This window comes from Falco biarmicus, chromosome 15, assembly GCF_023638135.1.
Source record: "Falco biarmicus isolate bFalBia1 chromosome 15, bFalBia1.pri, whole genome shotgun sequence".
Taxonomy (NCBI): Eukaryota; Metazoa; Chordata; class Aves; order Falconiformes; family Falconidae; genus Falco; species Falco biarmicus.
This window is the reverse complement of record NC_079302.1, coordinates 15,506,028-15,529,978: the sequence shown is the minus strand read 5'-3', so window position 1 is coordinate 15,529,978 and position 23,951 is coordinate 15,506,028. Positions and strand designations below refer to the sequence as shown.

At 35.2% G+C, this 23,951-nt stretch overlaps 1 protein-coding gene across 3 annotated transcripts in view; it reads left to right on the top strand.

The window, feature by feature from the left end:
• The window catches only part of ITFG1 (integrin alpha FG-GAP repeat containing 1), an 88,186-nt gene that overhangs the window by 22,691 nt on the left and 41,544 nt on the right, over positions 1 to 23,951 (top strand). For all 3 annotated transcript variants that reach the window (XM_056360940.1, XM_056360938.1, XM_056360941.1), the window contains 3 exons: positions 3,062 to 3,123; positions 5,168 to 5,252; positions 19,310 to 19,404. In XM_056360940.1, coding sequence (XP_056216915.1) covers positions 3,062 to 3,123; positions 5,168 to 5,252; positions 19,310 to 19,404 — 242 coding nt within the window. The remainder of the gene's footprint in view (positions 1 to 3,061; positions 3,124 to 5,167; positions 5,253 to 19,309; positions 19,405 to 23,951) is intronic.

The window sequence follows — 23,951 nt, the reverse complement described above, 5'->3', positions numbered from 1 at the left end:
TTTGATTTTTATTAAGTTGTGTGACATCCCAGCCACTGTGGTGTTCTCATGCCTTTTTTTTTTTTTTTTTTTTTTTTCCCCCTCTCTGAGTTTAATGTTTATTTTAAAGCTGCTTTAGATTCTGGTCCTAACATCTGGGATTTCACATGCTTGTTGTTCCTTGCCTTCCTGTATTTCAATTCCCAGTGTGTCATATTTCTGAATATTTCTATGCACTTATTATGAAATCAGATTAGATGAGGAGTGAAAAACAACTACTATAATGTGCCTCAGACTAAGAATGGAAAAAAATTGATTTTTTCAATGCATAAGAGAAATCCATTGCAAATATCTCTCTCACTCTTTACATACTTTTACGAAATAGGTGTATGTGTGTAATATACAGTAACTGTATGTGCTCTTAAAAACAATTCACTAATACTTCAGTGAATTTATAATGGCTGTGTCTCAAAATTGGGGTTAGTACACTTGCAGTTTACTTAGCTGCTGTTGTTGCCTAGTCATGTTGAGTGCCTGACTTCCTGTGGACTGTTGTAACGCTCCCAGAGACGAACAATATGAAATGTCTTTTGTGTCAGACATAGCCATTGTGCTCTCTGAGGAGCTGTAACTGATAAATTTACTCTTTAATGCTCAAATGAAAGCAAGATATATTACTACTTAGAGATAATTCAATTTGTAGTAGTGCTTATATGACTTCCCATTAAGACGTTAAGGATGTTAATTTCTCTTTACTGAAGAACCTCCGTTGTAAGGATGCTATAGGTGGTACTGGGTTCTCCGATCAAAGAAAAGATGTTTTGTTTTGTGTTTTTAATGAGAAGTTGTCGTAGTATGCTGCATTGGTATAGGCTTTTAAATTAAGAATAATTGTTAAATGAAATGCCACTGCATGATAAATTAGTCAAGAAACAGTGCTGTGCTGATTTTGCTGGTTTTATTTTTAATTAACTTTGGTAACCTTAAATGAATTGGAGCTAAGGACTTTTTAATACCCCCAGCATAACTGGTATCTACCTTTTGTATTTGGTTTTTCCACCCTAGAAGCATAACTATGTTGCATTATACTTGAGGCATTTATTTAACCTAGTAATAACCAACTGTTCAGAGCTGAATTTCTAGCATAATAATACTGGGTGAATTATGTCTGGTGTTGGCAGCTATGCCGTTTCATCCAGTTCTGGGAGAGATTCACAAAACACGTATAAACATGGCATTGCTAGTAGGAATGCTGAATTAATGCTCCTCAAGATCTCTCCTTGCCTAGAGGACTGTGCAGAGAGAGGATTGACTCAGCAAGTAAAGTTGAGGGGTCAGCTCTGCAGTGCGTGAATTGAACCGCTCGGCAGAGTCAGAGGTGTGGTGGGGAGATGGTTATAGTGCCAACAAAACGTCTGCTGAAGGTTAGGCACCCCGTCATATTTGCTAATCAAATGCTAGTCCTTTGCTGTCCATTATAACTAAGTGTTATGTTATAGTAAGAGCCCCTTGTGGAATAATCTATATATGATGTAGCCCATAACTGGCTGCTGGTTGCGTTACAGCTTGGACACACTACAGCCTCACTCAAAATACTTATATGAACCCCAAAAACTCTTTACAAAGATTTAATTGCATTTTGGCCTGTAGGAAAGTGAGTCACGGCATCTGTTGGTCCATGTTGCTCTTTCCCCCCTGTGAATGTATTAAAAGAGTTCTTGATGCTTTTCTAGTTCGTATCTGATAGTAACCAACAATATTGCACAAACTTCCTTCTACATCCAAAGTTAAAATTTTAAAGTTTATGTATGTTTTCTAAGTTATATCTGTGTTATCTTCAGATTGTTTCCATTACTTCTGTCTCTTGCCTTCAAGACATACTTAAGTGTCAATACAATTCTTTCCAATGAAGCACACTATTATGCTTTTCATGTGTATGCCCTAAAGGAAACTGCTATTTCAGGTATTCAGGGGAATAAAATTAAATGGTACAACTTTCAGGCTGTGGCAGGGGGACAGGGAGAAACCTGTAAGCAAAATCTTTGTTGGCTTTTTTGTGTGTATGTGGGCTGTTTATTTGTTTGGTGTGAGGGTTTATGGTTTGGTTAGGTTTAGGATTTTTTTTACCCTGAAAGACAATACCCACTATGAGCCATTTGAAGTTCCCTGTACAGCAGTCCTCCTGCTTATTCAGTAAACAACCTCAGGGTAAAGCATTAATGTTGTTTTTTTTTTAATTAAATCACTTTTTTCTGCCTACAAAGTAGCCATTGTGTTCTAACTCAAATAGTAGTATCTTAAATTGTGGAAGGGAAGTAGAACAATGAAAAAAATGCTTAAATCTAAAAGAGTAGTTTTCTTAAAATCTACTTCTTGACACTGGACTTCATAATTTTTTTTTCTAAACTTTTTTTTATTTTTACATAAAAGCTTTATAAAGCTTATTCTTCCCATTTTCCTAATTTTGGTGCTTTCCTAAATAGCATTGTCAGATAAATCCTCTGAAGCACTCATGCACTGTTTTGATGTTTAAGAGAATTTTAGTGTAAAGGAAGCCTGAAATATTTCTCTATTGCCTTTCCTGCTCCTGTGAACAGTATATCTGTTGCTTAATTCAACATATCCAAAATAAAAGGATGGTTGGCAGGTTTTTACTTTTAATTTTGACTTACTAAAAATAAAACTATGTATACTTTTTCCTAGCTTTGAGATCTGTCTCAGTCTTTACTATTAAGAAATGTTCTTCAGTGTGTGTATATATATAATATCCAGCACTTACTAGCTCTTGTGAGGCTAAATTAATTTATGTATAAACTATACAAATGCCGAAGTTGAGAGCAGAAGGTATATTTATTTATACATAAGAGTATGAGGGATGAAAACAGTTTTGGGGATTTTTGGTTTTTAATCTTTTGCTTAAAAATATATATATACAACTAAACATCACTGGAATATAATATATTTATAAAATATATGTAATTTAGTTTTAATGATTTGTATTATATATCTTTATTGATGATTAAATATTTGTATGTGTAGTCTAATGTTAAATATTTTATTTCTCTTACGTTTTTCCTTGCAGATTTGTTCCTTACGACATCACCAAATCCACAAAACGTTCAGTTTGAGACATGGGTAAATAAGGTAAGAGGGGAAAACCCAAATAACCATTCTATTAAAATTCAGACAGGTTAAAAAAAATAATTGAAAACTCATTTGATATTCCTTGTTTCAGGAATGAATGGAAGTGATGTTGAGGCACTAACTGCACTAGTGTGTTTAGACTGCAGAATATCGCTAGCAATCTTTTACTCAGCAAGTTTCTCTGCAGATTTTTTAACATGACTACTAAATAAATCAATCAGACTGCCTTCGTACACCATGGCAGGCCTCCTGTGTCATCAGCAGTTCTGGGAGGTTACTGACACTTAGCGCGGTGATTTATGAAGAAAAGGCTGATCAGGGTTTTTTTTTTTTCTTCTTTCTGTCTCAGAGATTTGATTTCTTTAAGTAAGCTTTCTTAGAACTGTAACTTCAGGTCTCGTGTAAGATTTTGTGGGACAAAGGTTCAAAATCTCACTTCTAACCATTACAATATGTATGCAGGTTACGGTTCAGAAAATCCTGAGTCCTATTTTAACCAAGTATCACAAATGCAATTCAAGGTTGGGGAGAAATAGATCAATGGATTATTTTTATTTCTTCATTGAGATTCAGCTTTTGTATTGCCTAACCTAGCCATGGTCAGTGAAGAACCTCATTGTTAATAACAATTAGTGAAATGAGTTGATTAGTTGATTCTAGCTTTTATATAGACTTAAAAATGAACAATTTTTGACTTTGACAAATTTAATTCTTGGGGGATTGAGCATTAGTGACTACTCAAAGCATTTGACCTGTTTCCTATAGGTTGCAGTGGTGGGTTTTTTAAATTTTCTTACATTTGTTTTGGATTTATTCTTACAAAACTTGGATATGTGTTTCCAGATTCATGTATTCTAAATATTATCCTACATTATGTGTTTTGTATGCTTGCTTTTTTTAAAAAAAATAATTAAAGATAAGATTTGCTTATCTTTAAAAAGGAATTCTATTCTTTGGAATCAATCAACCCAGCAAAATGTCATACAGATAAAATATATATACGTATATATCCATCTTAAAATACCTTAATTGATCCATTAAAAGCACTTAAATTGCTCTACAAACCTAGACTAAGTAATTCCTTTCACTGATGCACCATAAAATGCTTTTAAAATGTTTGCCTAGACAATATATGCTTTTCTGGCCAACTGAGCCCAGAGCCTAGTCATCTTTTGTGCATGCAGATGATTTGCTTCCTGTCCCCGATCTAAGTCACTGTAAATTATACATCAACGTAAAGATATATATGTCAAACATCCACATACTGTTTCTGGAGTTGCATCTTCAACAACATTGAAGCCTACTAGCTGAGTATGGCATGAGTAAGCAATATGGATGACTAAACATAATCCACAAAAGAGAATGTCTTTAAGTATACTTCTGTGCTTAGCACTTCATATAAGCTGTTTGCAGCTTCTAGAAAAGTGGGCCTACAAAAAGGTTTTAAATGGTTTTGTTCCATTTGTGATCCAGTTCTATGATAAACAAGGATCCAGCACTCGTTTTTTTGTCTTTCTGACAAAACACTGGAATATGGTTTTCTGCAGGCTTACGTTTTATTAAGACGATTAAAACAATATCTAAACCAGACCTAATGTAAAATCAATTAATTTCCTAATTAGAAGGAAAATCAGAAGCTATTTTTAACAGGTGTGCAGGTATGGTTTTATATATTCTGTGTGTCTATAAACTCATACGTCAGTATGCATACCTGCACATTGGTGTTAATAATCACTTATTTATGATTTAGATTATATTGCTGAAATAACCCAATCTCTCCTTCCTTGTAACACAGCAAAATATATGGACAATTGTGTCTGAATATTACTATTACAGGATTTCTGTAAGATTCCATGAAGGATTAGAAATGGAAAAACTCAGTCCCTATTTTTAAAGAGCGCAAATTTTTTTCCATAGCTGAGATGTCTCTTTATTATCTATTTAAGCATGTTTTTATTTATATGTATATTCTTTGGTTCAAAAGTCAAACTTTATCACTTAGTCTGCAGTTCAGTTTTTCCATCATCTGTGTCCTGTTTGATAGGATGGGAACTTCTCTAAACTTGAAGAAACTGTGTATGCGCCTAGTGGTATGAAAGTTGTTGGACAGTCTGTGTTTGCAGATTTTGGTGAGTTATGTTCTCCTAAACTATCCTGAATGTTGCTTTCTTTTTCATATTTTGGTTAGCTACTCTAAATCTAAGAACAAATAAAGATGTTTAGCTCTAAATTATTTTTTTTTTTACTCTTTTATCTTCAAAGTGTTCTATCTATTTGACTGTAAACCTTGAAATATCTTGGAATAAATTCAACTACATTCAACTTTGGCTGTCCTAGTACATTTTGCATCACACACATCTACTTTTGAGTGCCACACTTAAGGACTGTTGCTTTGAGGCATGGTACAACGCCAATCTTATTTTATCAGACGTGTTTTGTTTGTCAGGATTTTGGTTTTTTCCCTAATCTTGTTCAGAAGATATTATTTGTGTAAATGTTCATAAATTCTTCACTTTTACATAAAATGCAAATTAATTAAATCACTTGAATAGATAAAGATTTTTTAAAATTTAAAGTCAGACTCCGTATTGGACCCAGAGTACAATTCTCTTGCTCTGTGCTGTCACTTAGAAGTATTATTAAGAGTTCTAGCAAAGCGGTTTACTGACATGTAACTAGAAGACACCTCTGCTAGATAGTTAATTATCCTTAGATCCTCATCTAGCAACTATGGATGGGTTTACAGATCCATAATAAATGAAATAAATTAGAAGCTGAACAACACTCAGAGTTCTTCTGTGAAATGTTTAACATTTTCCAGAAGTTTTTGTAAAATCTTTTACTGTTTATCTACAAATATAAACACTTGTATATATAATATCTGAATGAAAGAATAGAATACGTGTTTTGCTGTTAAAAATAATATTAAATGTGTTGGGGGTTTTTGTAACTATTTTCCAGGCTGATGTTGTGAATAGTGTATCTTAAAAGGTACTACGTAGAAATCTGTTGGGTTTTTTTAATTAGTATTTTTTTAAAACAATGGCAATGTGGAAAGCATTCTTTATGTAGGCTAATTTTATCTCTGTTAGGTAGCTAATGAGCCCAAATGATATATCATAATTGTAATTTATCATAGGAATTTTAATAAGCCCTGGGATACCTTTGCAAAGAGAAGTAGAACTGTTCAAATGTTAAAGTTTAAAATTTTGAGCGTGTGAATGAATTGTATACAGGGTGATAGAGCAGTGTGGTACATCCTGGTTTTGGTACAGCCACGATTATGAAAGACCACGGCTGGTATAGCTAGCTTAGCGGCGGGGGACTGCTGTTTTGGAGTTCCATCTCCCATTGTTTAATACCCTGCTCTGCTAATTATCATCGAATTCATCAGCAAAGCACTAGTGTGAGGCAGTAGTGGAGCAGTCTTTCTAATAAGAAGATGGGAGGGAGAAAAAACATGCAGGGACTTATGAAGGGCATGCAAGAAAACGTAGAGGGACAACGTATATGGCAAAGCAGATAGAGAGGTGAGGAATCATCAATATAATCTATGGGAGGAGATGCTGGCTTTTTAGAAGCTGACTATTTAGAACTGGTTAGTCTGAAAGACCTCAGCCATTTCATCTTTGAGAGAGCACCCAGCACAGATCTTGCAGTGTGAGGGTCTTGCTTCCTCTTCCTGAACAGCTACATACACACCATCATCTTTATCATCATTCCAGATCACTCAAGTTCATCCAGGGTGAAGGATGGGAAATGGTTTAATGGTCTTTCTGCCCATTAATTTTCCTAAGCGAGTGAAAAGAGATTGCTATAAGTATGTGTGTTTTGATAGAGGATCAAAGTTTATGTGGACAACTACAGGAATACTTATAATAGTGATTTCAGATTTACTACTGAGTACTATTACGACTTGAATTAATCTTTCTTCTGTTGTAACAGCGGGTAGGAAATAGAGTAGTGCATCAATTTTTTTTCATCTTCCCAGCATTAATTTAAAATAATCAAGACAACAAATAGCTATTTTCTCATTGAATGAAGTTTTAGAGAACATTGTTTTAGTACCATATTCACTTCTATGTGTAGGAGTAATGAAGGGATATAATTCTAAATTCCATGTTCTTTATGAAATTCAGTCTGAAGGAGGTTGAATAATATACCACCACCACCAAAAAAATCCTCCCTACAGCAAAATAGTTCTGTGTAAGAGTGGCTATACAGTAATTAGTAGGAGGAAAAAAACTTCTAGTGCAAAGGAGGATCTTAGCTGAGTTCTGCTCATGTTCTTTATCATTCCAGTATTTTTAGTTCCGCACCAGTCTAACAATAAAGAGGCAAAATCTCACGCTACTAGAGTAACACTCTTTCAGAGTAACATTTACCCACTGTGCTTGTGCTATGTCTGCATATGTTTAGATACTTCAAAAGTTAGGCATTTATTATACAGATCTGCTTGTAGTGAGCTGAAGTTGAAGAAAATGCCTTACTAGAAATTGTTTGTCAGACCTGAACATCTCCTTTTCCGGTTTTCTGTTTCAAAAATGATGAAGTAATGTTTGTCTTAAGTCGAAGGAAGTTAAGGTATGATGGTTTGCAGTCTGAAATAGTAATTTGGTTATCTGTAATGGGGCCTGAAAGAGTTTTCATTGCACAACAAATCAAAATGGCACAATGAAAACTTAAAATGGGATGCATTAGAAGATACCAAAGTAGCTTTTGCCAAACTGTGTGTCATACAGTAAGCAGAACATACCATACCACGCTCACTCTGCGTGCTGCAGGCATCTTGACAGTTGGCACTAGAATGCAGCTGCTGTGACTAGAAACACGTCCAATATACAGTCACAAGCGTGTCAAAGTCTTACTTCTGTGTTGCCTACCTCTGTTTTCTTCTACTATCTCGACATTTTCTGTACCTCACAGCTGATGTGCCAGCCTTGCCACTTGCTAAAGGTCTCAAAGGATTCCATAATTCTCTGTGCTTTCATTCTCTGCCACTTCCCATTTACTTAACTGTGTGCATGTTAGACTGTGGAATGATGTCAGGGCCAGACATGAGCTTGGGGGAATATGTCACTTGTCCTGCCACCTTCTTACTTACCCCTACCTTTCTATTTGTATGCTGTTGCATTTCTGCAGTCCAAGTTTCTAATTTATTGATCGTACCTACATCTTAGCAAAACATGTTTTTAGTTTCAAAAGGCAACTTTATTGAACGTTATTTTCTGCTTCCAAAAGTTTTATTTGAAGTACCCTTTCCAGCCATCAGTGTTTACCTGTTGCTTGAAAAAATGTGGGAGCTTTGAATAACGTCCTGACTGAGAACCTCTAAAGGCGACTGGTTTTGGATAAGGTTTCCTTTCTTAAACTAAGCAGGTTGAACAACAGCTATCAAGCAGAAATTATTTAGATAAGTGGCACTGGAAAAAACAGCGATTAGGTGACTCATGAGAAATTGTCACAGGTGTTAGTGTAATCTTAGCACCAAGTGTTCCTGAAGTGCTGAAATAATAAAGATTATTTTTTTTCATGAGAAAGAAACACAAATGTATGTTTGTATACATCTACGTATAAATATCTGTAAGGTCGACTACGTTTCTGTGTATACGTCTGTGTGTATACCTGTATGTATATTTTAATGGAAAAATTTGCAAAAGCAAGTGTATCTATATCAATATGTGTATGGTAATGTAGTAGACCTTAGACTTCATGTCTAAATTGGAACCTTTAAAATAAGTAGCACTCCCCTCAGTTACATGATAACAATGATTTGTACCTTAACGTGACCAAAGGACAGGGAACAGTTGACAAATTTGTATTGCCCTTTTGAAAGTAAGTCAGAAATGCTTTGTGACACATTTGTTACAAATGGCATTTTAATTGATTAAGGTGAGCAGAGCCGGGCACTAGAGAATTCAGCACTTATTTGGCAGACACATTGCTCTAAATAAGTAAGAGCTGTTCATTATTACTTTTTCTATTCTTCTCATGTCACTATGGTAATTGCAGTGCAGTGGTTGCTATAGTAAAAATGATTAATCCTTCGTTGTTGTTATCTGTATGCTAGCAGAGGCTTTTTGTAAGATCTGTTTCTACTTTCTTTAGAGGAAACCATAGATGTTGGCTAGAATCCTGATAAATAATTGTAATTATAACGAGCTTTAATAATTGTCATTTAAAAAAGTGAAAAATTTTGTATTTGTTAAAGAAATTTAAGGATTTCAGTGAGATGCTCTAAAAATCACCAGTTTTTTAAGCAATGAGATGAATGTGGACCATACTTTGAACACACAAATATGCTGTTTTCTTGTTACTTTGAAGATTAATGAAATGTTTTTTAAAGTAGTGACCCAGAAGCAATTAGTATTGAATATTGTGCTGTTTATACAGTCTATTAATTCATTTTTATAGGAATTTAACATTATAACTCCTATTCAGCTATGATTGGTTCAGCTGGATATTGGAGACTGATGAATCATCCTTTGTGATATCTGATCTAAGACTGTAAAAGTGTGGTGAATCAGCCACTGATTTTGCTTAGTTTAGGCAAAGAAATCTGTTGCAGCTTGTATGTGAAGAGAATAGAAAATAGCTTTTTGAAATCGAACTTGCTTATACAGTTGATAGTATCCTTCTGAGCTCATACAACACACTCTTTACTTTCTCAAGGTAGCATTTAGCCAACTTGACCTCAGCTCTTTTACTCACTGTTTGTTTTTTTGGCTGCTGCTGTGTCTTTATCTGTGTGGTCTTCCCTAATTTATGAAGTCTGTGTTTATTCCTACTATGCAAACTAGCTTACTTTTTGACAGAGCATGGATTGGGATTGTTCAAGTTCTGTCCGAGTCTTGTAGTGACGTGAACTCCAATGTTTCTGATATTTAAAATCCAATTATCCAACTAATAATCTTAAGACAATCTTCTCTGTTCTCCTCCCTACCAAGCAATTGAACTGCTTCATATATGTTCACTATTTGTATGACATGGTAGAAATTATCACTTTTCTCATAGGAAATGATAGCTCATTATTGCCAGTTAGTTGTTTACACAGGATAAGAGTGCTTAACCTCTGCATTTTTTTTAAAATCATTCATTGCATTGTGCAAAATGCATTTGTTGAAAGATTTTTTCTTTTTTAAAGTAGGGTTTGATTATCCTGCAGCTGGTGATATCTCAAATGCACTACTTTTCTGCCTGAAGTTGCATTTCAGTTTTGTAGCTTTTAGTTTTGTGTATCAACTTCATTTTAGCATCTGAATTTATTTATTTACTTCCTTTTTTTCAGAATGTTGCATCCTCAGATGTAGTAGCTGTATATCAAAGGAAAAATTGTAATGGTGCATTTCAGTAAATAACCCCTTTATAAAGCAATTGTCTTTTGAGCACTGCACTGTGAAAACATACTCCTGTATGTCCATGCTCCTGTAGTCAGTAAAAGGATTCTCAAAGAACCTTAAGATGCAGGAAGACAGTACTTCTGTGTTTGAAACGCTCTGCATATGAGCAAAACTGTTCTTACTGTGATCAGTTTGGTGAAAAAAACCATAAAAGCTGATGGTAATAAAGAATTCCGAATTACTTTAGATAAGGAAGAAGTTGTTTTAGTGACAGATGTATTTCAGTTCATCTGAAACAGCAGTGCATAGAGACATACCAAGTTAACTGCCACTTGTGTTTTGAGTCCATGAAAGTATGTTTAAAAGCTAAACCTGTCTTACTTGTTAATTGGTAAACAGCAATGCTGTTCAGTGATACCTTTTCATTTTAATATTTGTCCTATTAGATTTCTATCATTCTAGAAGAAGATCCTGTATTGAGGTTTATGGCCATAGCTATCTGTTAGTCCTTTGTCATTCCTTTAAAAAGACAAACAAAAAAACCCCAAACAAACAAAAAAGTGCAAATTCATGTCCATTATAAATAATAGATCGTGTTGCTCTACATATGCACCCCATCTGACTGCCTTAGTAACTTAGGACAGGCATTAAGCTGAAGCAATTGTGTAAAGTCCATCTAGGAAACTTCTGAATACAGTGGCTTCAGATTCCTTTATTCATAGTCATCTTTGACCCCTTAGGGAGATTATTTTTCCATGCATCCATCCTTACTGTACATCCCTGTCATGTAATCATTTAGTATTTACCATCTTTTCATGTCATTCCTTTTGCTGTTTAAAGTGCTGCATTTCCTGATCTTTTAAGTCATCAATTCTGCTATGATATCCACAGAAATCCCACATTTCTGCAATGTTTCCCATCCCCTTGCGACTAAACTGTAGCTGCATACAATTGTGGCAATGGTATTACTGAAAATTCAAGTGGTATTTTCTCTAAAAAAGTTCTTGTTTTCCCTGAATTTGCACAAGATAAATCATAAATAATATAATATACAGTTGGGATTAAATTGTCTAATTTTGTTAAAGCATAACACCTCAGAGCATTTTAGCATGTCCTGGAAGCTGTGAGAGTGCTGTGTGGTGGGCTGAAACTGGCTGGAGTTACAGCCTTGAATGACCTGTGCTACTCAGTACTCTTAAGTAACTTAATATGTGTTCTTGACTCCCTCACAAATATAAACACTAATTCTGCTATTCCTTTCTCTCCAAGTCTTTATTAGGACTTGGATACAGTGAGATTTTTTTTGTCCACTTAGTTTCAAGCGTAGTTCTAAGGCAGCATCCTTTTTGGGGTGGGGGCAGAACCTGTTTCCCATATTTTGCAAAGTCCTTTCACATGTTGCTGACAAATTCTAACATCTGGGAAAGAAATTGATGTTGTCTCATATCAATTTTTGTCAGTGGGGTTTGTACGTTAAGAATTACTTTGTTTTCTTTCCCATAATAAAATTAGGAGTGATGTGCGTGCCACTTACTTGTTCTTTGTTGAACTTACTCTCCTCAGGATTGAATTGTTCTTTGACACTGTTCATGGTTAACATAACAAGAACTCCCAACCCAATATTTAGTCATGCAAGTAGCTTGCTTTAATTAATGTTAATCCCCTTCATTTGTTAGCATGTGAAGGTTTAATGCCATATGAGCTTTCAAAATGCATAGCATTTGATAGTTCCAAACTGTACAGTTTTCAGCAGAAAATACAACAGGAATTTCAGTGCTATTTCTTGTTTAGTGTGCAGAGGAGGGGTGTCTTATTTTGTATTTAATCTAACTTCCTTTTCCTGCTTGGATTCCGGTTAGTACATTTGATAATGGTCTTTCTATTTAAGGTAGAAGACCACACTGTTGGATCAGAGGCAGCCTGGAAGTCTCTTTGCACAGTTTGCTGGCACGCTGTGTTTAAATGCTTTTCTTGCAGTGGAGGTGTGAATGTGGATTCTTTGGAAGGATATAGACAGATTTACAGTCAGGATTGATTTAGTGTGAAGGAAAGCGTTACAAGGTTTTCTTTAATGTCCACAGAACTCTGAGTCACGTGAGAGCTCTTTGCATCTGTTTTTTGAAGTTATGATTCACTTTTTCTAGAAGCAGCTGACACCGATTCTTTTAATAATGCATAATTATCTTAGTAATTTATTATAATTGTCTCTGTCATTACCATCTCATTGAACACCTAAAGGCAGAGAGTGACAAAAGAATTCTAATCATTTTATTACTTCAGAAGATAAATTTAAGATAATCAGCTTTCAAACAAAATGAAGTTTTGTTTGAATATCAAACTCAGTTGTGCTGGTTGTAGTCGTCTTGTTTTGAGCACTACCATAACAGGGCTTTTTTTCTCATTTTCTTACTGTTCTTTAGAACTTTAAATGGAAGGCTCATGAGAACGGAGAATGAGAAGTGTGCAAAGCCGTGAGGGAGAGATGCTAGCAAGCTATATGCATGGAGAAAGAAAAAGCACATAAAGCTTCGTTAGGTTGTATTGTATTAAACAAGAGATGCCTTACGCTTATTTGGAAATCAACAGCAGAGAAAAACTTCTTGTCTTTTATTGTACTATGTTGAGGACTTGTTTTTCTCACTTTTTTGAAGGGAACTGTGAAAACTACATCGATGGAAGGTCTGTAATAATACAGGGACCATGGCTAATTTAGAATGTGTATTCTCAAGAGAGAACAGTAGGTGCGCAAGGCACGAGGACTTGTGGTATATGAAGTGTCTTGCTTTTGTGTAGCATGAGGTTCGGAATTATGAAAGCTAGACTGTTCTCACTGCCTTAGCCTGCATAGTTAGTTTGTTTCTGTTTTCCAGAAAACAATTTCTTTTTAACACAACTGTAGGAAGTTATAATAATCAGTCTATCATCTCAAAAAAAAGAAAAAAAAGTTGATTCAATTTTTGGTTTTACATGAGCAAAAGTAAGATTACACTGCAGCAGAACTATGTAGCTGTTTAAAAAGATTTGGAGCATACACCCAGTGAAAGCTGTTTTGCTCTTCTTAACTACAACTTTATCTTGCTATATTAGAAAACAGTTTTGAATTGAGTGATCACAGTACTTGTCATTTTCCCAGGTTCTGTTCTACTTTCAGAGCCCCTGTTGGAAAGTAAATTGTACAAGCATGTGCAATGAATCTAATAACCCTTGAACTTGGTTGCAAAATACCACTTTTCTGACACCTTTTTCTTTTTTAAAGGAATTTGATGATTTGGATCAGATATTTTTTGCCTGTGTTTACTCATGCTAAGTAAATTATATGCGTGTTTGCTTTAAAAGCATGTCTCTGATACAGCTTAGATGGGAAGAAGTTCATTATGTATGTAACTTTTTTTTTTTAAGAGTGTAAAAGAACGTCATAATTCATCAGCAGTCTTTGTTAAAAAAAAATACCACCACAATTTGGTAGTGGAAGGTTACTATTGTGACCTGTTGTAGGTTACAATACTATTGTATTGTAGGTCCTGCTGCCTATTTGCATATTTAGCCTAGTTACTTCATATGTATTTCTCTTTAATTATGGATGGATGTAGGTGATAAGTTATGAGACAGAATTGACTTGAGTTTGGGTTTGTTGGGTTTTTTTCCCATCACAAAAGATCTATGCCAATGTGAAATGATAATCCAGTTCAAATTGAAAGGGCTAAAAACTAATAGACCTGCTACAGCAATTTCTTAAACATCAGAGCTGAAACTACACAAACCCTAGTGCCACCATTACAAATTAGCAGACAGCACAACATCTACAAGAGGATGCGCAACTCAATGAGATGCCGGGACCTCAGGGTCAATGCATCTCTCGGAGTAGCTGCTGAGACAGTTTGCTGTTTGTGCATTTGTTTTAAAATGTGTTTATGCTACAGTACATTAGCATTGCATTTTGAATACATATCACTTTTTAATAACATCATGTTGTTCTTCTGATTTACAAGTTTTTTGCTTCTTTCTCCCACTCAAATTTACTTCTAGAACAGATTGAAAAAATGTGAGCTGGTTTTTTTGCAACTGTGAACATTCACAATCAATGTTAAAGCTTCAGCTGGAAGTAATTTTTCTCATACAATCTCTGTGTATGAGGTGTGCTCCCAGTGGTCTGCACAATCTGTCTTTTTGCTTATCTTGTTCTGGATTGGATTGCTAGCACTTTGCAGGCATGGCCAAGTGTTGGATAGGCGGTTTGGTATCTATGGTTGCTCTTTGAAATACAGTGAACAGTACAGAAATACAGTAAATAATGATGCTCACGTGATTCCTAGATGGCATAAGACTGCTAATTCTGTCTTTATGTATTTTGATATAAGTACGGATTTGCAGCTGATGAGTATGTGGGACTGTTCTTTTTCTAGCCTTTTCCACTGCCTATAAAAATTGATCTTTTTTAACCCTGGAGTTCGTCAGTATCACAGTCAAGCCAGAATCATGTGTTGAGAACGTGCAGGCTAACGGTTCAGTTTTTGTTTGTATGTCAAACATGCTTTAAGTTGAGCGGTGCTAGCAAAGGACATTTGCAGTCCGGGGTATGTTGAGCCATACCTAGTGCTACAAATTACGTTGAAATTACAAGTCAGGATAACCTTGAGATTTCCAGCAACTTAGACTGAGATTGTTTAAAATCTGTGCGGTAATAGAAAGACAGACTAGTAGCCTCTAGGAACCGAGTGAAAACTCCAGAGGATCTACCGAAATACATTGCCTAGGTAGACCTAGGCTGAAGTACATTATTAAAGACATGTTACGCAAGGTATCTTTTTAAAATGTGAAACTAGTGCAGCTCATTTCAGCCGGTCTGATGGGTTCATCCAGCCGTTGTCACCGATGCACATTTTCTCACCTATGAATACCTAATTGCACTGGAGCAGATGTGAAAATGATATTCCTTTTTAATTTCTGTTTTCCTCCTCCTTTGTGGAAGAACTGAAATTCAAGATTAGAGTTTAAAATTGAAAGATGTTTATTTTAAATTGAGATTGAAACTGGGTATGAAGATGAGAAGAGCTAGCATTATAGGTCCAGGTTTGTTGTTAGTGAGATTGAGCTCTTCTATGAGCAGCTGCTGGGATTATTTTTTTGTGTGTGGTCTTCAATATCAGGAGAGTTGTGGCAAAGGGTTGTATTTCAGTGGGTGCTTCCAAGATAAGAATCAGGTAAAGATTTAGAATAATTTTTACTTTCTTTACAAACTGGGAAGGCTGCTGCATCAATTTGTTGGCTTCACGTAGTGCTTTTAACAAAGCTTCAGAAATACAGGAAACTTATTTCTAGTTATTATGGATGAGGGCGGTTTAAAATGGCAATGAATAGTGAAACAGTCCCTGCTTCAGCTTTGTGCTTAGGGCTGTGGTTTGGGTAGGTTTTTTTCTTCTTGGGATTTTTGAACAAAGATTGATGCAAGATTTTCATTTAAATAAATTATTCTACAGTTTTAGCTGATATTCTAGGTGAGTTTTATCCTTATTCTTTTTTCTTTTTGTAAAAAAATATAACTGCTGCAGTTGATTTGTAAAATGTTACCATTTCTGACAGTCTCTGATTTTTCTTCAGAAAACTGCTTTTGATCAGGTAACCTCAACAGTAAAAGATGGATCTGTAGATCATAAGATGTGCATTAGAAAAAAAAGTAGAGAAGTAGTAAGAGATAATAGTACGATAGAGATGAAGAATGTTGGGCTTTCCTTCTTTTGATTGCTACTTTTCTGTAGTACAGTATTTAACTAATTGTGGGGTTTTTTTAAACTACTCTGCTACAACTCAGAGGGTGTTTTTTCACTGATGCCCTGTTTCCAGGTAATTTCAGACATCTATGCCTAAGACAAATGTAATTATACTAACTTATTGGACTAATATGCTTGCATCTCATTTCTTTGTTATCCTTAAATTCAGCTGAGCACAGAGTGTAGAAAAATGAACCAACCAAAACAACAACAACAAAAAAACCCCAAAAACCCAACCAACCAACAACAAAAAAACAACCATGAACAAAAACAATCAAAGATAGGTATCTCTATCTGAAAAACTTTTCAAGGGTGGGTACAGCAATAATTCAAGATCTAGATGAGTTTAAGAATGATTCCTCAGACTCCTCATCTTCAGATTTTTTCCTTGACAAAATCTATTTTCAAAATAAACTTTTTTCTTAAAACTATGCTATAAATTTCCAACAGATTTTTCTCTTACCTAACAAATTTATTTTTTAACTATATTTAAATATATGTTATACAGAATTGGAGAGAAATTACAACTGAAAACATGACCCTGTACTAAAAGTTACATAAATGGACCCGTAGGTTCTAGTCAAAGGAATTGGGGGAACTGTGTCCTTCCAATATGGAATATATGTCATATTATTTGCAGTTGCAGGGGCAAAAGTATGTTGTTTGATGCATATTTACCTTCTATTCATTCATTGATTGTACTGCATTATTTTAATCAAATCTTACTCTTAAACTTGTAATTTATCTGGAACACTTGCATCTGTAAGGTGGTGGCATTGTATTGAATTATGTGAAAGTTCCATCCTCTTACAGCCCTGTAGTTTCGTTATTCCTCAAAGCTACATAGATTTACTTTTTTTTTCCAATATATTGCAGCATTACTGAACGTTAATTATCAAGATTATCAAACTGAGTTATCAGCATAACAAGATGAATGTTCACAGTTTAAGTAGAATCAAACATTTTATATTCTCCTCTGCTCCATAGTGTAATTTAAAATGAGAACATCCTTGTCCTTTTCTCACAAAGAGCAAGAAAAGAGTTAGTAACTGAAGGTTCTTTGTCCTCATGTGTTACTGAAAATCTTCTAAAATTACTTTGGACTGAAACTTCTGTTAAATGTGATTAAAATGTGATTAGGGCTTAATTTAAATTTTATATTCACAGAACACTTCCGTGTCTGCAACTTAATTCTATTCTAGGAAACCCTTCAATATTGCCACAGTTTATAATTTGCAAATTGAGCAGTTTCTCCCATTTTAAGTTTAGGAAAAGCCTGCAGTCTAAACAATATTTAATTGTGGTTCATGTAAGCAAAATTAAAGTAAATAACGTTTTTTAATTGTTATTCTTGAATGATGCAGAAGGAGAACAAACAGCTTCAGAAACTGGTGCTGATTTCAAACTGGTTGAATTCAATAGTTGCTGTGATAGTTGCTCTATGCGGTGGTAGTTTCCTTTCCCATCTCTTTGGATGCAAACTTACTGGATTTCTATCCCCTAGGCTACTCGGCATCCAATATTGTCTATTTTTGATAACAGAACTGCCGTGATGATTTGGGAGGGCTTTAGTGGTGAGGTAAAATAATTCACCAGGCAGATGGGATGTAGGAGGGTGCTAAAGGTGTTTAGCTTTGTCATAGCTTTGTCACTTGGAGATATTTGGGGAAGTCTGGTATTTTCATCGCTCCTCCTCCCCCTTGTAACACTACTTTCCATCTCCCAGCTTCCTTATGTAATAAGGGGGGGAACCTAGAATACTTAACTATGCACAGAGAGAGAGGTACACACACGCTAAAAGGAGCTTCCGCTTCCTAGAAATATAATTTGGCAGGCTGAGAAAGCATTTCTTAGAGTACAGGTAAAGTTTGATGGAATGTTTAGGCTGTGGTCGGTAGTATATTGGGAAATGAATATGGGATTCAATGACTTTGGCAGATGGTCTAGGTTTTGCATATTAATGAAGGAGACTTCATTAAGCAACTTTACAAAATCCACTTAAAATATTAATACCAAGCTCCTCAGAACTGTATGGGCTAAGGGGCAATTTGAAAATATGATTTTTTTTATTACGATATGAGCTTTCATTTCATAGCTAGGAAAAGCGGATTCCTGAAATTTTCCCGAGCTGGGGCATACCATCTCTCGAGCAGGTCAAGTCTGGTTATACTCGGGACTTCAGCAGTAGTCATTAATGCAGCAATTAGACCTGCTGCTTTTTGGCTGCTTGCATTCAACTGCTTCTCTGTTCTTCCTTCTCAGCCCGTACAAGGTAACTTCTGGTGGTCTCCCTCCGAGTGGGGAGGCAGTGTATTCCTGAATATGCTAGGCAGGGCTGCAAAGCCAAAATGTGAACATAGGGATTTCTCCTGGAGTACATAATGAGCAGTTCATTGATTTCTGCCTGCCTCCCCGCCCCCCCCCTCCCCCCCCCCGCCATGCTCTGTCTGTCAGAATTCTGGATGCAAATTGACATTGCTTGTTTAAACATTAAAAGATCATTATTCTGCTAAAGGTTTTGGTAATACATGGATTAAAGGTGCTTGAAGAGTATTTTTTTCAGACTTGTAAATTACTCAATTTGCCTAATTCCTGGAATTTATTAGCCATTGCGTCAGTCAACTTACAGATTAAAATATTACATGTGACTCATGAGTCTTCTTAAAGTCTTGCTTGACAGCACAAGAGTTTAAAACTAGTTCAGAAAATTAAATAAGTTTGTATCGTGGACTTGTGATGGTGGATTTAAATTAAAGATAATTTTCTTCCCTATGAAACACAGGGACTGAGTAAATTACTAAGCACTTATTCTTCTAAATATATCACATTATCTTTAGAAATAAATTTTAAAACTTTCTTTATATTCAGGGTCAAGATGAAAATACATCAACAAAGAAAATCTTCAAACAAAAGACCCAAATTAGATTAATAGTTTAAGGATTTTGAAAAGGTCTACTTTTATCTCATGTAATTTTTCACATTTTAAAAAATAATAAATTACAGCTGATTATCTCTTGCAAACAGGGTTTCTGATTTTGCAAATATAAAGCTGAACAGTCTTTTTTTCCTCTTTGACAGATGGGGACGGACAAAGTGAACATTTGTTACCAGTCTGTGAAGATAAAAAATGTCAAAAAAGTGCCATCTACTTAACTAAGATAGGAATGAAACAGGTATTGTGAGTTTGGAATTGCAAAGACAAAGGAAAATACTGTGCGTTATGAAATAATATGATATAGGAAAATGATTTTTCAGGAAAGAAAAATTAAACTTCCTCACTGGTGATTATTTCATATAAGAGACTTTTATTTGTTTACTTATTACCTACCTAAAAAAATATGGGTTTGGTGGAACAGGTTGCATGCCCAGAATTCTATGTAATGGATAATTCTACTCAAGAAAATTACAGGTGTTTCCAGTGAGTCACTTTCTTGGTTACAAAACACTGCATTCTGAGCACCACAACTGCCCTAGCACAAGATGGAGATTTGCGCTGAGAGTTGGAAGCAGATCTAATTAATTCAAATAAGCTTCTTCAGTTTAAATAAGGGAGTTTTATGGTTTTTTTAAAAAATAATATATATATACACACACACACACATATAAATATATGAAGTCGAAACAGCCCACACTTCTTACCCCTTATTTCTGCTGTCTTTGATTGTTATTAATTAAGTAAGTTTCCAAATGGTATATGAAGACTTGTTTAGGCTGTTTCTTCAGAACAGGTTTCTATTAGACTATTTCAGCTTAGTTTGGTCATGACGCTACTTGTTTTGAGAGGCATGGTCATAATTCATGTAATGGATTACTATATATCCATTTATTTTAAAGCGTGTGCTGATCTGTTTTAAGTATTTACAGTGCCTTGTTTTTTGGTAAAGTTACAGCTTATGGTAACCTAACCTAATGTTTGTTTGATGCCTTAATAAATGTTTTTACTAAATTGATATTTAGCAATGTGAAGCTAAAGGCCAAGGTGACCTATAAAGTACTTGCTTATACCCGACAGCAAAATCCACTGTAGTGTACTTACAGAAATTTATAATGTATGCCATACGTGTTTCTAACCTGGTTATGAATGGCTGATTATTCCTTTCCTGACAAAAGTAGGTATTTTTTTTCATATAAGTAGTACCCTCTCTGAGTACTACTTGGCCCAAGCCAAGTTTATAGCGTAGATTTTCTTGTTTAAGGAATTAGACTTTCTAGAACACAGGCCATAGCATACTTCCTATTAGTGAGAAAATCACTCCGTATTGGAAAGGAAATCATGCAGTTACCAGTCAGTTACAGAAGTATAACTAGGATGGGATATACCGTGAGTGTAAGCAAACGTAACACTAAATTTGGTAATGTATCTCTTTCAGCCTTCTAATCTTAGCATCTCTGTTCTTAAAAAAGGATGTTTTCCTGTGCACGCATTGTTTAGTTGTTTGTGGGTTGGTTTTACTGTTTTGTTTTTGTGGCAGGGGGGTGTTTATTTTTACATTAATTCCCTGTGAACCCAGAATAGAGACAATGGATTTTAATGCTGCTGGATACACAGTGTTACAGTGAAGTTTGATTTACAGGTCATATAGCCTTTGTATAAAACAAGTGGATGCTCGATTCATGATACTTGCATTGCTTTCTGGTCAAAGGGGAGAACACAGGCTTCTGATAATACGCTGGTCATATTTCTGTAACAAGCTGCTTAGATTGCACTGTTGAGTAGTTGAGGTGCTCTTACATCAAAAGGCAACTGCTCTTTAGCTCTACAATTAGTTCCTCACTCTTGATAATATAAGAAGTAAAAGATGTTTGAGTTTTTCTGCTCAAGTAAATTTGAGACAGATATTCTCAATGAAAGTCATTTCACTGTAGAAAATCAGCCACACACAAATAGCATGTGCCATTGGGAGATACGAAGCTGTTACTTGTGAGTAGCAGATGACTGGGCAGTGCACTACTGAAAAGTTACATTATCTGCGTTCATTTCTGGAAGAAAGTGCTGCAGTAGTGGCAGAGGAAAGTGTGGGAAATTTGCATAATATCAGATTTTTTTCAGAGTCAAGTCGTTTATTATAACCTGCTCAGAAGTAACATTGCACGTAGGCAATTTTTCTGTTTGTTCATTATTTCATTTTTCTGATAGAGGTCAAACTAATTACAAATACAAACAGATTTTTAACATACCACTTTTGATAGTCATCAATATATTTAATTTTTATACTTGATTTAGCAATTTCACTGTATAGTCTCACTCTTAAAATAATTTCCAAGACAATTAAATTTGAGGTAAAAATTAGCAGCCAAATATTGTCACTTTATTTTAAAAAGTGAGGTATCCAATAGATTCTCATTCTACTAGAAAAAAAAAAGTATTAAAAAGTATTAAAAGTTACCTAGAAACGTTAAAGCAATTTTCCCTGCATATTTTTAGAATGACTTTTTAATTAAAAATGACAGTATCAAATGGCATGCAATAATGACTTGTTCTGGCCTAACCTTTTTGAAGAATTATATCTAGAACACTCTTTTCTTCCACTCTTAGACTCATCTAGAGGTGATGGACCTTTTCCTTTTAAAGCATTTTCTTTTTCCATTCTGAAACAGTGGAAAATGTCAGTATCTTCATTCCTATGTCTGCAGTTTTTCCCATGTGTTGCATGCCTCCCTCAGGTAGAAAACTATTCAAACATCTTACTTCCCATATTTATTTTCAAGTCAAAAAAATTTAATTTCACTGAATTTGTTCATTGTGAGATTAGATGACCCAGCTTCCAAGCTTTGACTAAATAAGTTGATCTTCATGAGAAACGATAGGCATAAATCCAACATAGTGGGATCAATTCCTTTTGTTTATTTAATAACTTTATAATTTTAAGGAAATAATAATGAGTCCTTGGGCAGAATGTTTCAACAAGGGATCCTCTTGAAACAGGTTCTTTGGGGAGCAGGTAGGTAATTATAACGAGTCTATGGGAAACTGAGAGATTGCAAGTCTTACTGAAAAAGTAGATGTTATATATCCATTATCTCTATTCAGTTTTTGCTGTAGGGTTTTGTGTGTCTTTGGTGGATTTGTTTGGGTTTTTTAAGTTGAGAATGTAGCAAATAAATCTGATTTTCAGAAATTTATTTTTTTAAAAGAAAATTAGTGATCTCAGCTCTGAAATACCATAAATTAGATGACTTACAAAAAATATTTTGACTATGGTAACTGGACCTGGTTCTGTCCTTCTTGCTTGTTTGTTCTGTCGTTTGATGAAACCAAACGAAAATCAGTTAATACAGTTCCATGGTGGTATGATGCATTGGGATGAAATGCATAGCAATCAGGTGCTGTGGAGAGGCGTGCAATGGCATGGCAGGCTTTGGAGTCGTTCTGGTAAGATCTTTGATGTCTGTCAGTCTACAGTGTAATTCTCATTATGTCTTTGGCACAGCTGGATGGCTACTGGAAAGCCAAGCAGATCTAGGAGAATTATTTCAAGAGTGATCTTTCACCACAAGTTTTAATTTATTTAATGATTTAATCTTTATAAGTATTAGAAATATCTCAGATAAATTTTCTTCTTTCGGATGATGGAGCAAAAGCAAAGGCCAACAAAATACATGAGTGACTTAAGGAGATACAGACCTACTAAGGTTTTAAAAAAATTTGCATGTTTCCATAGCAACAGAATTGCTGTCAGATCTGAAGTAGAATCTCATAAGCAGTTTCAGATGGTGGCAGGTGTTAGGACACCTCAGACTTCTTTAAATTCACCTGCAACAGCTACAGACTAATCTGCTAGCTGATTTAGATATCTTATCTAGATTCTGAAAATTAGACTGAGTTCTCCCTGAAATTTTTTTTTAAAGTCCCTGGTACTGTTTATTGTAGAAACTCGAGATATTATGATATTCTTAGAGATGACTAATCTTTCTTTTAATTATGCCAGTATTCGGTGTGATTTTTCATTAGTTTCCTGAGGCGAACAGTATTGTTTCAGTCCCTTCATTTGAGAGTTTCTTTGTGGGCTTGATGATTCGTATAACCTTTCTCTGTACAATAAAAAGGTCATGGCTTTATTCCTCTTATAAATCTAGCAGCTCTGGAGCAGAACACAGCAGTGCATCCTACAGCCAACCACAGGTCTTTGTGAAGTCATTCTCTAGGCTAGAGAAGTGTGTGACAGCATTGATTATCAGCTGCAGTTGGTCAGTGTTAGAAGTTCTTCTTCGTTCCTCTAGAACAGCATAAAGCAAGGCAGAGGGGATTGCAGTTGCTGTAGTCTTCATAAATCTGATTCTGCAAGATCCTCTCATCATTTCTAAGTTGCTCATCTTTCTCAAAGCAGCTATGGGGCTGTGAGCCATGTTCCAGCATCAAAACCATGACTTAATGGTTTGCTTACTTTTTTCTATCTTGCTAAATCAATGTTGGTGATTGTTGTCTTCCAGGCTTTGAGCACCATAAGTAATGGTGCAATGTATAGGTAATTTACTTAGTTTATTTTTATGCAATAGCAGCTGCTCAACTGTATATGGAATTTAGGTGACCTTCATACACACAGAGAGCCTAATGTATCCTGAAATTATGGGATTTATTTTTTATGTGCAGCTGAACTACAGCACACATGTACAGTAGAGAGGGAGCCCCCAGGGGAAAGGGCTTCTGTTGCTGTGGCCAGTTCTTTCAGGCCACTCTTAATACTTATCTTTCTGTAGAATGGGATAGTGTTTGTCGTAG